Source organism: Alternaria novae-zelandiae, assembly GCF_023758075.1.
Source record: "Alternaria novae-zelandiae strain BMP 2774 chromosome Unknown scaffold_2, whole genome shotgun sequence".
Taxonomy (NCBI): domain Eukaryota; kingdom Fungi; phylum Ascomycota; class Dothideomycetes; order Pleosporales; family Pleosporaceae; genus Alternaria; species Alternaria novae-zelandiae.
Window position 1 is genome coordinate 630,252 of NW_026056962.1, and position 16,684 is coordinate 646,935.

General features: G+C 52.0%; 6 protein-coding genes across 6 annotated transcripts; 3 read left to right on the top strand and 3 right to left on the bottom strand.

Moving 5' to 3' along the window:
• Positions 1-624: 624 nt before the first annotated feature.
• J4E88_001252 (uncharacterized protein) lies at positions 625-2,095 on the top strand (the record flags this gene model as incomplete). The annotated part of the gene is made up of 3 exons (XM_049394922.1): positions 625-1,581; positions 1,630-1,838; positions 1,897-2,095. The coding sequence occupies 3 exons, from the start codon at positions 625-627 to the stop codon at positions 2,093-2,095; spliced, it is 1,365 nt and encodes a 454-aa protein (XP_049258786.1).
• An 899-nt stretch (positions 2,096-2,994) lies between these two features.
• On the top strand, positions 2,995-4,880 carry J4E88_001253 (uncharacterized protein; the record flags this gene model as incomplete). The annotated part of the gene is made up of 2 exons (XM_049394923.1): positions 2,995-3,055; positions 3,109-4,880. The coding sequence occupies 2 exons, from the start codon at positions 2,995-2,997 to the stop codon at positions 4,878-4,880; spliced, it is 1,833 nt and encodes a 610-aa protein (XP_049258787.1).
• A 162-nt stretch (positions 4,881-5,042) lies between these two features.
• On the bottom strand, positions 5,043-6,756 carry J4E88_001254 (uncharacterized protein; the record flags this gene model as incomplete). Its single annotated transcript, XM_049394924.1, has 4 exons — positions 5,043-5,842; positions 5,891-6,016; positions 6,081-6,428; positions 6,495-6,756. The coding sequence occupies 4 exons, from the start codon at positions 6,754-6,756 to the stop codon at positions 5,043-5,045; spliced, it is 1,536 nt and encodes a 511-aa protein (XP_049258788.1).
• A 966-nt stretch (positions 6,757-7,722) lies between these two features.
• On the bottom strand, positions 7,723-9,684 carry J4E88_001255 (uncharacterized protein; the record flags this gene model as incomplete). The annotated part of the gene is made up of 1 exon (XM_049394925.1): positions 7,723-9,684. One exon carries the CDS (start codon positions 9,682-9,684, stop codon positions 7,723-7,725), a length of 1,962 nt encoding a protein of 653 aa, XP_049258789.1.
• A 1,290-nt stretch (positions 9,685-10,974) lies between these two features.
• On the top strand, positions 10,975-12,141 carry J4E88_001256 (uncharacterized protein; the record flags this gene model as incomplete). The annotated part of the gene is made up of 1 exon (XM_049394926.1): positions 10,975-12,141. The coding sequence occupies one exon, from the start codon at positions 10,975-10,977 to the stop codon at positions 12,139-12,141; it is 1,167 nt and encodes a 388-aa protein (XP_049258790.1).
• Positions 12,142-15,784: 3,643 nt separating this feature from the next.
• On the bottom strand, positions 15,785-16,398 carry J4E88_001257 (uncharacterized protein; the record flags this gene model as incomplete). The annotated part of the gene is made up of 4 exons (XM_049394927.1): positions 15,785-15,888; positions 15,956-16,078; positions 16,140-16,270; positions 16,325-16,398. The coding sequence occupies 4 exons, from the start codon at positions 16,396-16,398 to the stop codon at positions 15,785-15,787; spliced, it is 432 nt and encodes a 143-aa protein (XP_049258791.1).
• Between the last annotated feature and the right edge of the window lie 286 nt (positions 16,399-16,684).

Below are 16,684 nucleotides of genomic sequence, written 5' to 3' on the forward strand. Positions count from 1 at the left end.
CTTTTAGTATTTTTTATTTTAGCTTATAGTAGTATTATAGTAGTTTATACTAGTATAGTTTAGAATAAAAAGTAGTAAAAAAGATTAAGTTTTTTTAAGTATAAGTTATAGCTAAATAGCTAAAAGTAAAATTTACTAAAATATATTCTTAACTAATAAGTACTATCTTACGTAATATTAAAAGACTGTAGCTTTAGCAAGCCTTAGGCGATAGCTGCAGCTAATCAGGCAAGGGGCTGACGTAGCGCGTCAAGCTCCGTGGGGAAGGCGCGACGGTGGGTCAACTGCGACTCTATAGCTACCAGCGACTGCGAAACGACGCATCCAGACCTGAGCGCCCTGTTGGTCATGATGGACCTCTCGACGCTTGGGCGTGCCCCTCAGTGGCTCTCGTCCGCTCCTTCACTTCTGGTCCTGCTCCGCGTTCCAGCGTTTCTGGCTACACAAACGCCTGCAAGCCCCGCGCAGCCCACTGCAGGCAACTGCGGCACCAACTTTACTTGAACCCTGATCTCGCCCGTATTCTCTCTCTAGCTTGCTGCCAATCCCGCTCGCAAGTCTCTCTACCTTACACCTCCCTGTGCAGCTCATTCTACAAAACTCACGCGCGACCAACTGCCCGCCATGACCAACGACAAGGCTGCACCCGCCTTCATGGACCTCCCACTCGAGGTGCGACACTCCATATTCGAGCATGTGGCCGCGCGCGACGTCAAGCCTAAGAAGCTGCTCCGCTACTGGTTCGAGAAGAAAGAGGTCAAGGAACTCGTTGCCCAAGACGCCATTGACAACCCCAACGGTCCCACCCCGCGCGTCGTATACGCCAACGACTACGATGATTACGATGACGAGAGTGCTGTAAGCGACCACAACAGTGAGGAGGATGATCAAGAAGAGAACGAAGATGCCGCGGAGGACAGCGAAAACGAGGACGAGGACGAGGACGAAGACGAAGATGGAAATGAGGACGAAGGAGCAGAGCAGGAAGATGGCAATGATGAGGATGAAGCTGAAGATGAGTCTGAGTCTGACTTGGACGGCGAAGATGAGGACGATGAGGTAGAAGGAGCTGTCGCCGGCGCGCACGATACCCAGTCGGCAACTGCTAGCGTCCACGTTCCAGCCCAAGCTACGGCTCAAGTTGACCCCGACCACCACTCCGAAGACGGGATGGCAGCGGAAGAACCTGGACAAGGACATGCCGGTGAGGGTGACAGCGAGGATGAGGGCGACAACGGCGAAGAGACCGAGGGTGCCCAGCTACACAATGACGAAGAGGCCGAAGGCGATAGCGAGGGCGACGAAGATCTGACTGATGACGGCGGCAATGCTGCTGCTACAGTCGTTGCGGCTCAGCCTCCTCCTCCCCCAACACCCGTATTCCGACCCCATAACAAGTGGCGCCACATACCGAACTTCATGCGCATCACTCACTGTCCTCCGCCGGTCCAGCTCCTGCTGGCCTCCCGCCAGCTGAACAACGAGGCAAAGAACTGGTTCTACGATGTAGCTGTTCTACGTATTGACGCCACTGGTAGCTTCGCCCACACGTCTTTCTTCGAAGAGGCAAGTCATTTTCCTGTGTGAATTAACGTGTAACATTTGCTGACTTCGTACACCAATGTTCAGGCTTTCAGCCAGATCACCGACGCTGCCTTTTCTCCTATGGAGAACATTCGAAAGGTTAATATAACTTTCGTTTGGGATTCAGCCTGGATCCGCGCCGACACTACCGACTCCATCGAGGCCATCTTCCCTGCCCTTCTTCGCCAGCGCTCCAATTTCGTATTCGAGATCCTGTTGAAGGCGCCAGACTTGCGAGAGGTCGTCATTCATTGGTAAGTCAGCCCAAGGTACGATTTACTTTCGGTCAATCACTAACGTTGCGCTCCTAAGGCACGACTCCATTCAAGACGACGAGAGCGCTAACCTCATGCTCGACAATCTTGCACCCTTCCATACGTTGGGCGCTACCGTCAACATCATCGAGCACTACATCGCGGCGGACGCCAAGCCCAAAAAGCGTAGTATCGCTGGCAAGCGTCGCGTCGAGTTCCAAAACATACTTGACATGGGTCTTGATCGGCTCTTCTAAGATGCGATGCTTGGCACCGTCGTACGGCGAAAACTCGGTTATAATCTCGTATTTCTGAAGAAGGCAGCCATATAAGGATGTGATCGAGGGTAGCTTTCCTTTTTCATGAAGTTTCGCCCCAGCAAGCCGGGACTTTGCGTCCTAGTGCCTTAGCCTGCACATGCCATCGACTCTTGCGGTTACCGTGCATCGATCCATGGTTCCGAATGCGCAGTGTTAGTGGGCTGCAGGGTTCAAGTATCCGAAAGTAGGCTTTCGGAAATTCCAAGATACCTCATTACACTCTTTCACAATCTCTCTCATCTTTTGTGCTCTACGAATGAAGTGTTTGCTAACATCACCACCACCAGCTCAAAATTTAAAAGCTGCGCGGAACATGCGTTCTAGATTGTACCTCTCGACGTCCTTCTTTTCACAATTGTTATCCGCGGTTCTCGGACAGACGCATATGATCGCCGTCAGGTTACGGCTCACAAATGCGGGGAAAGAACACCTGATGTGCTATTCACCACCACCATGGCTGATAGCGCTAACACAAGGCTATCCTGACTGGACGGCATGGGAGATCGTTCAATTGTTGTGAGAGCTAATAGCTCGTAGCGTTCCCTAAGCCTTGGGGTCGCCATCTAGATGCGCGGAAAGGGTCCGCTAGTATCACCGGCGCCAAGCCGAAAAGAGCAGAAGATGGGGTAGTGCGGTACTCAAGTTCACAAAAGCCCTATGGCATCCGATAAATGGTCTGCGATGGACTGTAAGTGGCCGAACTTTGTTTGCGAGGGGCAAAGAAATACTGAACATTTACTTAAACGGATTGCTGGACTCCCAAATCTGACTCTTTGACTTGTCATCTGGTATCCGAACATCTTCTCAGAGTGCCCAGATCATAACAGAATTTCATCATGGGTATATACAACAAGCTTGCAGACGACATTAATGAGGTAGATGTCATCATCGCTGGAGGTATGTCTATCATATTCACCCTCATCGATTCCCCCACTGACATCTTTGCATAGGCGGTACAGCGGGTTGTATCATAGCCGGTCGACTTGCTGAAGATGACCCCTCCCTTTCTATTCTTGTAATCGAAGGGGGCGCGAACAACAAAGATGTCGCCAGCGTTGTCAACCCCGTTTTCTACCTGCAGAACCTACTGCCTGCCACCAAGACCGCTCTCTTCTACAAAGGAAACAAGTCGAAGCAGCTAGCCGATCGCGAACCCATTGTACCTTGCGGTGGTACCTTGGGCGGAGGCAGTTCAATCAATTTCATGATGTACACACGAGCACAAAGATCGGACTTCGATAGCTGGAACACACCTGGCTGGTCAGCTGAGGAGATGTGGCCGCACCTAAAGAAGCTAGAGACCTACCACGGGCCCGGAGCGAAAGAGCACCACGGCCACAGCGGACCAATCCATGTCTCAGACGGAGGTTATCGCGCAAAGGCTGCTGAAGACGACTTCATAAGCGCAGCTGAAAAGGTCGGCTACCCTGAGATCGAAGATCTGCAGAACCTGGACGATAACAACGGTATTGCGCGATGGCAACGCTACGTCTCACCAGAGGGCAAACGCCAAGATACCGCACACACATATCTCCACCCGAAGCTCGAAGATGAGCGGTATTCCAACCTTCACGTTCTCGTCGAATCGAAGGTGGTGCGCGTGCTGTTCGACGAGAACAAACGTGCCACGGGTGTCGAATACACACCAAACCCAGAATTCCAAGCTGAAATCGGTCTGAGCATGCATCCCGTGAAGGCTGTGAAGGCTTGCAAGTTGGTCGTCGTCACATCTGGTGCTTGCGGTACACCACCCATTCTCGAACGTTCGGGTCTGGGCTCCAAGGAGATCCTCGAACGTGCTGGTGTACCTCTTGTGGAAGAGTTACCTGGTGTAGGAAAGGACTACCAAGACCACCACCTCCTTCTCTACCCCTACAAGACTGCCCTGGCACCCGACCAGACGATCGATGGCATTCTGAGCGGACGTGCCGACGTTGCCGAGATGATGAAGAACAAAGACCCCATGCTAGGCTGGAACGGCATCGATATATCTTCCAAGCTTCGCCCTACTGAAGAAGAAGTCACTTCTCTCGGACCAGAGTTCCAAGAAGCGTGGAACCGCGACTTCAAGGATGCTCCAAACCGTCCGTTGATGCTGTGCGGTCTGGTGTCTTGCTTCTTGGGCGACCCAGCAAGCATACCTGCGGGCCAGTACGTCACAGCAGGTAACTACACCGCGTACCCATACTCGCGCGGACATATGCACATCACCGGTCCAAAGCATGACGACCCACTAGACTTCGACGTGGGCTTCTTCAACGACAAAGACGACATCGACCTCAAGAAGCAGATCTGGGCGTACAAGAAGCAACGCGAGATCTTGCGACGTACGCAGTTCTACCGTGGCGAATTGGCTGCGGGCCATCCAAAGTTCGCTGCCGATTCCGCGGTCGCCCTACAAGAGAATGTCGAAGGGCCTTTGGAAAACGTCAAGGACTTGGTCTACAGCAAGGAAGATGATGCTGCCATCGAGCAATGGCTACGAGAGAACGTCAACACAACGTGGCACTCACTTGGCACGTGCAAGATGGCACCAAGGGAGGAGGATGGTGTTGTTGATTCCTCCTTGAACGTGCACGGCGTTAAGGGGTTGAAGATTGCGGATCTCAGTATCCCTCCGGAGAATGTGGGTGGTAACACGAATAACACGGCACTTGTCATTGGTGAGAAGGCGGCGGATATCATCATTAGTGAGCTGCGAGGAAGTGCCGGTACCCCGTAGGGTGGGGTGGACTGTGGAATGTAAATTAGCGTCGATCAACTTATGTGTTTCTTGCATCTGATGAAGTCCAACTCAATATGGCCGGTGATTTGAGTGTGATAAGGAGGTTCGTGCTGAACCGCCTCGCGCTTTCTCATTAGGCTACCTATCCTTTTGCCCAACCTATAACCTATACCTGAACCGCCTATTTTCGCGATCCGTCAAATCAAGGAACTCTTCATTCTCAAGATGCGTCCCAGCATCCTCTCGATCCCTCTTCTTGTTCTCCCACATGTAGTAGGCTCTCAACACGAGCGCCATAGCAGCCGCAAATGCGCAAGTCACTACGATGGTGACCTTGGCTGGTATGAAATCAGGCCCATCGCCTTGGCGGAATGTTAAAGGTCCGATGATGTTTCCCAGACAGAAAGACATGAGCAAAATAGCGTTCATGGTTACTTTCTTCGTGTGACCGGCAATGTTGGCAGACACCCAGGAGTAGAGGAGCGGTAAGCTGGAGCCAATGCAGTTGGTAAGGTAGTTCCCGATGAGCTTTCCTACTCTGGACTCGCCGGGAAGGAAAGCCATGAGGCAGCCTCCAAGTGCGCCGGGTATAAGCAAGGAGACTACATTCAGTGCGCGTTGGTTAAAACGGCCGGCGAGGTACGTAGCGATGAGAATCGAAATAACGCTGACGGCGCCCGAAGGTAGTTGTAGCAAAGCTGTAGTCTTAGAGGTGAAGCCGAATGACTTGATGAGCGTGGCCTGGTAGGAAGACACTGCACCGTTGGGTACATTGGATGATATGGTGATGATTGATAGCATCCATGTCTGTGGATCTTTGAAACAGTCGAGCACTTGGTGAAACTTGAAATGCGTGTTCTCGATGCCAGTTTGGTTCTCGCGTAGGCGTTCGATGGCCCATACCTTCTCTGATGGGGTTAGGCGAGAAGACATCGGGTTGTCGGGAAGGAGCAACACCACTACATGAGTCAGTATCATTCCGAGAACCAGAGATAGAGATAACGTACCAGTTATCCCTACTGATACGGTAACTAGCCCGACGACCAAGAACATGATCTGCCAGCTAGTAAAAGTGTCACTTTCGTAGTGCTGGAAGCCGAAACTGATGAGACTTCCAATAATCGTTCCTGTTCCTGCAGGGGTAGAAGTCGAAAGTCAGTATATATCTCACATGCATTTGGTACAGCCAGGACTTACCAACTCCTAGATACCAGATACCGGTTCGCAGCGGTTGTTCTTTCTTCTTGTACCACATCGAAGTTATCAGGATCAAGCTGGGCGCGACGGCCGACTCGAAGCAACCCAACAGGACGCGTGTAGCGACTAGAGCGCCGTAGTTCTTGCACACGCAAGTAAGTGCCGTGACAAGACCCCAGAGTATTACAGCTGCACCGAGGTACTTTGCAGTGGGCAGACGCTGCATGCTGTAGCCATGAGGGAACTCAAGCGCGAGGTAAGATACGTAAAAGAAGAGAGCGAGGTTGGAGAATTGTGCCGTGTTGATGTTCGCGTCCTCGTAGAGACCCATCACAGCCGCGTAATTCACTGGTATGAACTGTCAGTATGCTCGCTTACAGAGTAGTGATGCAGTAATGTAAAGATCTGACATACCTAGTGTCTTGTCCAGATACTGCAAGCAGTAACAACACCACATCAATGGCATGATCATCCAATCAATTTTCCGAACCAGTCTTCGCTCATCCTCTGGCGTAAGAGCACCGACATTGTGTGCATTCTTGAGAAATTTGAGCGCCTCATCGCCGTTGTTGGATGGCTCCTCGACGGTACCAATCTCGACATCTGAATGCGGTCGCGATGGAGAAGTGTCGCCCGATTTTGACTCGTGGGCTATCTCTTTCTCCGGGATACTCATCTTGCCGATACAGAGACGAGGACAGGTAAAGTCGATATTATTCTCGATTGGTTTTCATGTAGCATGCGGTGCGACATGGTATATGTAACCAACCCAGTACCCTACTATATTGACATCTGCATTGCCGTGTCGCCCCTCACATGCATGCCGACCTCATACCCGGCACACAGCATTACCTATCAAGGAGCATCTATCGAAGATCGCTTCTGCGTCCTCAATGGCAGCCAAACATCGTTTCTTCCGACCAGCATCCCTTATCGTGAACCCTGTAACGACAAGCCGATGAATGCGCGATAGGTCACAGATCTCTAGCCTGCATCGTAGGCGACATAGCGAGATCTTTCCTCCGAGGGATAGCCAAGAACGCAGCGTGTGATAGCAGATTGCTAATGTGTAGACGTGATGATGTCAGTGGAGATAGTATCGCGGCTGATAACGCTCCCCGTTCGCTTGCGGGGCGCTAGGTGACGTTAGGAAGGTGGTGTGTTGGTCCCTGATGAGGGGTACAACGGTAGCCAACGTCGTGAGCGCCTATGGACTTTGTATGTTTAGCAACTGCAAAAGGTAAGAGCGATATCTCGGAAATAAGCCCTGCAGAACGGAAGTGTACGCAAGAACGCACTTATCTTCACCACTTCCTCCGTTACGAACGCTCTACATTTCTGTAAACCCTGGACCCCGGGAGAAGGATTGATGCAGTATTCATTCTCGCGTATATGCCAGACATTCCGCTGGAAGAGCTGGGGATAAATGTATCATGTCTTGCACAAAGAATGTGCACGTCAAATATCGAAAATTGTAATGTCACTTGAAGGATGTCTCACTATCGATAGAACAGCCATCACGGGGACTGATCAAAAGAGTTGCAACTAAGATGGCGTCCACGAGGGACGCTGTACAATATCAATTCTGGGTATCAATATTTCTGACGATCTGTGGCCACATCCGAACGCCAACAGCAAATAATTAAACAAGCACACTATCCAGTACGCCTTCGATCCAGGCTTCCCAATTTCCTCTCTTCAGCCCCGCCACCCCTTTCGCCGCGGAGCCTTCGTTCTTCCCGACCTCTTTCTGCAGCCCTTCCTTCGCGCCATCGCCCTGCGCTTCCCACCACTCTGCCTCGGCCTTATCTTTGGCCCTCTTGACTACCCTCTCTTCGTCCTCGACGCGGTATAGATCACATTTGTTGCACTCGCCGCATGGCTGTCCGGGCCGTTCACGGAAGTGTCCACAGAAGTGTTGATAGCCCTCATTCGCAAGACCCTGTCGGCAGATGTAGCACATGCTGTACCCACAAAGACAAACGAGCTTATTGCAGCCCTCAGATTTTACAAAGCCTAGGTTGCATTGAGGACAGGTACGCTTGACTGCGTCTGTGGTAGCACGTTCGAGTGTAAGACGAAGGGACGTGAGTTGGGAAGAGAAACATGTGTGGGGGTCATGCCAGGGAAGGGAGCACGAGAGGCAGGATGCGCGACCACAGCTTGGGGAGAGACACTGAAACCGAAGGCCGCGACGCTTTAGGTGGACACGCCTGAGGGCGGATCGAAAGGGTGCGATGACGGGCAGGCGAAATGTGATGGTGACGAAGGTGTAGATAAGAATAAATGCGAAAAGTAAGGCTCGCGTGGCTTGGAAGCACAGCAACTCGAATAAGGGCACCGATGCCAGCGAAGCCAGTATGAGTGGGCGGGATTTGAATCGTAGGCTGGCGAAGAGGTTGGTATCTGGAAGCGCGAGGTCATCCAACTCGGCATACGAGCAGAAGGGACACTGTACGAGTGGTAGCTGAGATCTGGTCAGTGCATCGCTAGCGAAGCGCTCGTTGAGTTTGTTCAGATTGTCCTTTCCATCTTGCTCTTCCAAAAGAGCGCGCTTCACAAAGGAGAAGGGTATGCAGCCACGACACTCTTCGGAGCCACCGGTCATAGGCGCTATGCATTTCAGGGTACACAGGTCCGTGTTGATGTTACGCGCCCAGCCCTGGTCGTAGAGGGCAGCGTTGATAGCATGCCGTATGCAACGGAAGCAGATGTAGTGGCCGTCGATGTCGCAGGTCGACATCTGCTGAAGCGTGTTGGGTATGAAGCAGCATTCGCAGTCGTACATCTCGCCTTCACGCTCGGCCTCCTCTTCGTTCCATTGCATGGCCAAGTCATAGTCCTGTCGCAATTGAGCGTTCCGGTATTTCTCATGTTCCGGTACAATAAGTGCGTTGTAAAGCTCCTGATTCAGCTCGTCGCTTCGTGTCTTTACGAGAAGTGGCATAGATGGACGGTTCAGGCGTTCGTCGGCGGGAGTCCATATGACCAGGGGATGATCACTGGCCGTCGGCGCCTTCCGTCGCATCAGGAAGTTGGTGATGCTAGACCTCCAGCTTCTAGTTGATAGTTCCAATAGCGTCGGCCGTGCATGCGTATAGCTGTGGTTGTATTCAGCCAGCACCGCCTTGATGGTCGAGTGGCTCAGGCCTTTGAATTCCTGGTACAGCGCTTCTTTGGCAGCCTCCTTGTATCTTCGTGACCGAAACTTTTCTTCCAGCGCAAGCGGTACGCCTCGAGTGTCTCTCGGTGCGTCTTCTTTGCGGTATTTGTACTTCTGCGCCGTCTCCCGCTGCTCTTCCTGCTCAGCGGGCTTCCTGTACCGGCCCCGCACGTACTTGTCGCCATGCTTTAGAAGCGTCTCAGTGACGACCTGTAGCCTGCTCTCTTCGCTAAATGTAGACAGCATCTCTCGGAAAACCTCGGGTTGCAGGTCGGGGAAGATGTCGGTAAGCGCTTGCAGGGCGGCATTGAGGTCGCGCAGGTCGGGCTCGTCGAGGCCATGACTGTCGATCGAGGGTGGAGGCTGGGCCGCGGGCTGCGTAGCTGCGGAAGCGCGTCGCAGCTTGGGCGGGCGTACCAGGGAGGCGAAGACGGTCGACATTGCAGATAGTGCGCCTAACGCTGCGGCGGAGGAGGTTTGCCAAGCATGCGGAGACGACAGACCAAGAGACGTGTGCAGAAGTTAACTAGACATTAAAAGTAGTAGGGGGAAGTAAGAAGCGTAGAAGTGAAGCATCAAGCCCGGAGATGGTCGTGTGCATCGTAGGAATTAAGTTGAAGGATGCTGCCGACTCCGAGAGGAATGACGCGTAACCGATCCAGACCCTGCCAATCATTATCGCCTGCGCACGTGAGACCTGCACCTCCACAAACTCCCCAAACACCACGCCTAGATTGTTCGACCCCGGCTTCATCGCCTCCAGTAACATCTATGCCATATGTAAAGGGTCGACTGGTCGGATTATAGGCATATCGGACGCGCTTCATCCCGCGTATTATCGATGATGCTTTCTCCAATGCATAGGCATCCAAGGCTGCGCACTTCTCTTCGCCTTCACTCAGCCAATCCAGCAGACTCTGACGGCGCACAGACTTGGCAGTCTCAAACTTAGGCTGTGCAAGCATATTCTGATGCGCGCAACAGCTACCCCGCTACACGGGTTCTGCCTTATGGTTGCTACTCGACGCATGCTACTCCTGTCACGCTGGCATATGAACTCTTAACAAGCCAACAACTCCACTAAACATGTCGCAATCCGTGGCTCAGCCTCCCGCTACGGGACCAGGTACTCTTGACGACGGTGGAATCCCAATAGCCACTGGGGAGCAGAAGTCAGGTGAAAAGGTCGCTCCGGTCAAGAAACGCCAACGTGGTAGAAGGCGGTAAGTATTGCGCTGACACTGGTCTGTACGAGTGTACAGACAACTAACAGAAGCGCAGCCAGCACAAGAATCAGGATTCAGCAACAGTGGAATTCGAGAGTTCAGTAGCATCGAATGCGCTACAAGCCCATGAGGCATTTATTGACGGCGATCCCCCTACAACGGCCGGGACTGTAGTAACCAAAGAAGACGATGCTATACGGCCGAAAGCACGAAATGCGCGTCCTTCAAAACTGTGAGTAGGCCCATCTTGCCCCAATTTCCACTCAAGTCTGACTCCACACATAGAGAGCGTGCTAGGCGAAATGGAGCGAAAGCATCTCCGCCCGTAACAACTTCTTTGGCGTCAGCAGAAGTTGCAACAGTGAAGGTACCCGTTAAAGGGAAGCTTCCGATATTAGCTCAAGGAGACGCAGTCCCATCAAAGGGATTGAGGCCTCAATCTGCGAAAGCAGGACAACCCCGGGCACAGCTTCCACACCAGGCGCCTTCTTGGAAAACGTCATGGATGTTCCGGGAGACCACCGGGTTGCCCGTACGCACGATAGAAGCAGCAACACTGGAGCCAGACACCACCAAGGTTTCGTCTGCGCGTGGCTTCGAGACTTTGTGTAGCTACAACTGGCAGTATGATGGATCCATCCATGTTCCTGGTGCACCCCCAAGATGGAATCCTCCACCACTGCCGACCACTCTTGCTCAGGACTCCGGGAGACACTTCGTCGATCAGAATGCATCTCGCGTACCCAAGTATCCTTTCGAGCCCGTCTTCGCTGCCCTTGCTGTGATGAAGCCCAACGTCGTGCTAGACCAAGTCGACATCATCGCCAACCGCAACAGTCTGCGCAAGCTACTCGATTTTTCGGCTGGGAGGAGACTCGACACTTTCTGCATGGGCTTGCATATGGTCGGAAATACGCTCGTTGTTAGCCGTAAAGAACGGAACGCTCAGCAAATGATCCATGGTGCACCAAACGCGGGCTACGGACACAACTTCGAGAAGGCCTTCACAATGCCTGATCATGGAATGGGGAACTCTAGCAGTCATCACAGGGTCATTCGGTACCATATCGGCCCTTTGGACTGTATTGTCCGTTTTGAAGTCGATGCATATTATAACGACCCGGATGTCGTCCTCGGCTCGAAGTCTGAACAGCTTATTGATGAGCCCATTGAAACGACGAGCGCTGCTATGGCGCAGCTGAACATAGTAGGCTCGCTACCAGCTCAATTTAACACTCGAAAGAACCCCGCCGATAAGCCTACCATAGTTGTCGAAAAGGGAAACTTCGTGGATCCGTCCAAGCTCGCGGAGATCAAAGCCAAGAAGGTCGCACGTCTTACAGAAGCACTACCGCAGCTTTGGTTCGGCCGTACGCCCTTCTTCATGAACGGTAACCATGACAAGGGTACGGTGCGCTCGGTGAGCATCAGTCATGCTGAGAAGGAGTACCCCCGATGGGAGGAAGCGAATCAAGGCAGGCTACGCAAGATGGTGAGCTTGCTTGCAGAACTAAGAGATGCCGTCGCACGTACGAAGGAGCGCGCAGCCGTGCTAGTCTACGATGAGAAAGGTGGGCCATTGAAGGTATTTGCGATGAAGAAGAATCACGGCGTACTGCCTAGTGAGACCATTGCGAAGCACTGGACCAACGCTGGAGGTAACGCGGGATAAGAACTCCTTCAAGCAGCAGAAACGGATTCTAAATCTACACCTATAGCTCTATAACTAATTCCGAAAACTCCAATACTGAACACCCTGCTAGGAAACTGGTCAATCCGAAACTCTATCCTGGTACGTCAGTAGGTGCATGCTGCATCCACTCCCATGTGACACTGATTCTATCATCTCCACCACCATCCCAGTACTTTCTGAAAACGTCATCCTGTATATCCAAATGCGTCACGTTGCATGCTGTACACCGATCTCTCACCGTAAACTCCTGCTCTACCAATTTATTCCCCTGATCATCAGCCATCCACGCTCTGATGCCTCGAAAACACAGAGCACTCATCATTTGGTCCTTGCCGTCAGCATGTGTACCTAGAAAGGTCCAATTCTCTTCCAGAGGAGATCCCCCAATATCCTCGCCCATGTCATATAGCACCCAGCTGATGGCGACAGCAAGCTCATTGCTTTCCATTGCGGCACCACCACAGGCTCCGATACCAGGGCCAAAATGTGTCAGGTGGCCGATTTGGGGATCTGCGGGTACGATGTTGGGAGTTACGTAGCCTGTGGGGATCGGGAAAGGGAAGTATTCTGGCCAGTCTCTAGAAAGGTGTTCTCCTGTATAATCTGGCGCTTTGGCGACTACGTCAGTTGGTACGGTACGTAATGAGGCTGAGGTATAGGTTGAAGCATCCGTGATTGGTTGTGTGGTATAAGTCAACATGGGAATTGTCCAGTCGGCAGGTGGCGTATTAGGTGGGTGTTGTGGCGGTACTCCAACTCCCGAGGCAGAAGATGGAGAAGCTGATACTGGCGAGTTCCCGGAAATGGGCGGAGTGGTGAGGGTAGGCGTTGCGAGAAGACTAGCGATGGAGGTCATGAGTGGAGGCTCGTTGGTCAAAGCAACTGGACTAGCAGAGGGACCGACAGGAGGAGGGTTTGCATCCTCCACGGCGTTTTGTTGTAGTGAGAAGCTGGGAACATCGGACGCAATCTGGCTACTATCTGGGGTGGCTTTGACACCTGTACTTAGTGCAGGCGCTTCCTTAGTTGTCGATCGCCCACTATCGAAGGTTTCCATCAAGGACGCGGCAATCATCGTACCCGTGCCGGATACCACCCCTCCATCTTCTTCTCCTCCACATTCATACATATCTCCCTTGATATCCTCTTTCACCCCGCAAAGCAGTATCAGGTCTTGTACCAGCTTCTCACCTTCCTGCTTCATCGCGCACAAAACTCCAATCATGTTCTCTAGACTATTCCACACATCCTCATAGTCACATTTTGCTCCTTCGCTTATCTCTGGGAAGTCCTGGTCGAAGCTGTTGCACACGTTCTTGTTGAGCGTCTCGCCCATCTTGAGATCTTCAGATGTCTGGATCCACGCGGGAGTAAGCGTAGTATTCTGGTACGTTTTGACAGAGTAGCACATTTGTATAACTTGTCTCCTTACTTGCGAGTATGCCTGCCAGCGTGTGTACTTTGATCCCTGGACTGGCAGAGAAGGTGGTTGAGCGGGCACTTCACGGCGTTCACGGATCCCCGAAGGTACTGAGGGATTCGGTTTGCCCATGAACTTCCAATGCTGGACTTCTCGACGAACCGCGGCATTGCTGCTTGTCGTGCTCAGAACCTTCACACTGTAGCTTTTATCTACGTCATTATTCTTCGTTGTCGCAGTCGGTATGACCAGAGAAGGAAGCAAATGACGATTTTGCTCGTTATCCTCAAGGAACAGCGTCAAAAAGCGCCGGAGATATCGTAAACTATCCAACGGATATGGTGCTGCTCGTCGTCCCGCTTGCGCAACGGAAGATGTTGAAATGACTCCAGTCTTTTCACCTGCAGATAGAGTAGCTGAGGTTTCGGTAGGTAGAGGTGTCGTATTTGGACTAGCCGTTGAGTCGGCGGCAACAGAAGAGACTTCCCTGCTGGGGATATCGGTATCATCCCAGGTATCTGTAGAAATGGGTAGATCATCTGTATGGTAAATAGTATTTGTTATGCACTTCGGACCGGTCTCTGCAGGTTCGGGCTCTGGCGTCTGCGGCGAAGCTGAATCGCTGCCAGCACTGGAAGCTACCATTCTAGATGTTCGAATAGTACTCGTGATCGTCGTTGTCAACGTGGTAGTAATTGTTATAGTAATATCCTCACAGTCCTCTAGGTCCTCTCTTCGACCAAGGTATCCACCTTGGTCTAAGTCCAGAAGCGAATCGTAGCGGAGAGAACCATCAGCACGTTGGTCTAGATAGCCGCTCCTCCCAACAAGATCTTCTAGTACAGCTGTACTTTGCATGAAGTTAGAAGATTGGGAGGACGGGCTGCTGAGGGAACTCGATGATTGTACTGAGCTGGACTCGAGAGTGGACGTTGGCGTAAGCGTAGACGTAGTCGTAGGCGTAGGCGTAGGCGTAGGCGTTGAGGATGGGATCTCGCTCGTTTCGATGGAAGACGAAACAACCACGACACTCGTCGGAACGGGTTCTGACGGTATAGCGGCATTTGTGACTCTCTCAGAGGCTGGTGACTCCGTCAGAAGCGGCGTTGACGAAGCACTGAACGTCTCGCTTTCCATCGTCGCTTTGTCTTGGTTATCCCCGCTGCCATGCTTTACGTAACTGAGCGATCCTATTATTACACCGATAACTACGACAAGAGCTGCCAGGATAAATGTTGCCCAACAAAGCTGGAGTTTCCGCTTTGACATTGCTCCATTGGCAGGTTTTTCGGGCACGTCGCTTGATCCTCCAAACTCTTCTGGCGTTGAGGACTCGACAGGTACATCGACCAAGTCCCTTTGAAAAGCTTCACTCTCCGTCTCCTTCGCAACTGGCTGTGATGAAGCGGGGTAGTGGTTCGAAGTAATATTATTGAAGATTCTCATGCCCGCCTCAAGGTGCCCTACCCCTCCTTCATAACCCTTGTCCTCGGTTTCGGGGTAAAATGAGCTTCTAGTACTGTATCGTCTTGCGTAGGTTGTACCTCTGGGGCCCATTGAGTGGTCGTACTGTGGTAGGTCGTCGTCCGTCTCCCGGCTTTGGTCGAATTTCGAACCTTGGAATGGTAGATGTATCTGGAGAGGACTGACAGGGACTTCGGGGAGTGGTTTCTCAGGGTTCCCCGCCAGGGTTTCGCCCTCAAAAGTATCTGGTATGTATGGATCGTCGCACCGCGAGGAGTTCCGTGAGGGGTGACAGTCAGAAGATATGGGTCTTCTCAGGTCTCTTCCAGAGCTAGTTGGCTGGTGTGCGCTTTCTGGTGTTTCGGTACGCGCAATGAATGTCGATTCGGAAATCCCCTCGTTGAAAATAGGGCGGCCTATGTTGAGGCTCCGCTCCCCTGTCAGAGTTCTGGAAGAAGACTCGCTGCTTTTTCTGGCGAGAGGCATGGATACTTACGCACAGTATGGCATATGCCACTGCGCTGTCAAGGAAGATGTAGATTGTCGAAAGATAGAAAGTTACTGTCAACATAAACAGGCTCACGTATCAAGCAAAAGGTAGAAGAAGAGTATATCATCAGTAGAATTGGAAAGCATATATATGCCACACCAGTGTGTGAGTAATAGAAGATGCCGTAATGTGTCACAGTCGACTCAACCCTGAGTCATGACTGTGTGACGCGAACCAAGTGACAATGCTCAGGCCCAGGACCACTCTACGTTGACCCTTCCCTTGGCTTTATCAGCCAACTTGTCGAACGCGGAAGGGCTGACATCGATGTCGTCGTAAGCACATCCCATGCCTGGCAAAACATTAGCAACAGCAATATGAAGTGGCGTGAGACGGAGTGTGCCATCCGGAGTACTTACACTTGTCGACAATGGTGACAAGGACGCCAGCGTCCTTGCCAGTGCGCTCGTCCACACGGTGAGCTCGAATCTGTTTACCACAAAGTGGGTTGTCGTTGGGGTTGGGAGTTTTGACCTCGTCCCCTGATTAAAACACGGTGTTAGTGTGTGTCTCGTAGATGAGTTGACGAAGATCAATACTTACAGCGTCCGTGAGAAACAGCCATGACAGCGTCGTTGTCACCGTGAGTATGACCGCAAGCGCCCAAACCAGGGTTGTAGAACGTCATTTGGCCTTGAGCTAGGGGGCCGATGGCTGGAGACACGGCATTGTTGCTATGGGTGTTGTTAGCTGAGGCTATTGGAAGAAGGCAAAGCACAAAGACTCACCTGGAGGGGATAACCAAGCCTGCTGCAAGACCGATGATGAGAGCCAGAAGGGAGACAAAAGTGATGCCGATCATGATGAGTAGTGTACGGCGGTTGATGTGGTTGTTGAAGTATCTTTTGTGTGGTGGAAGGAAGTTGTTGTAGTGACGAGAGAGTGTCGAAGCAAAAGGGCTTGTTCTTATACCAGTAAAGATACCACATGTGAGGCCATACCGCCTTCCATTGTGAATTGACTTATCGCCAGGTGAGAGCACCTCACGTGGAGCGGTGACCCTAATGGTATCTTTCGTTCGTTGATCTGAAGGTAAAGGTGCTTCCAATTTCGACCCGATTGTAGTAGTGTCAATGGGCGAGGCCTTC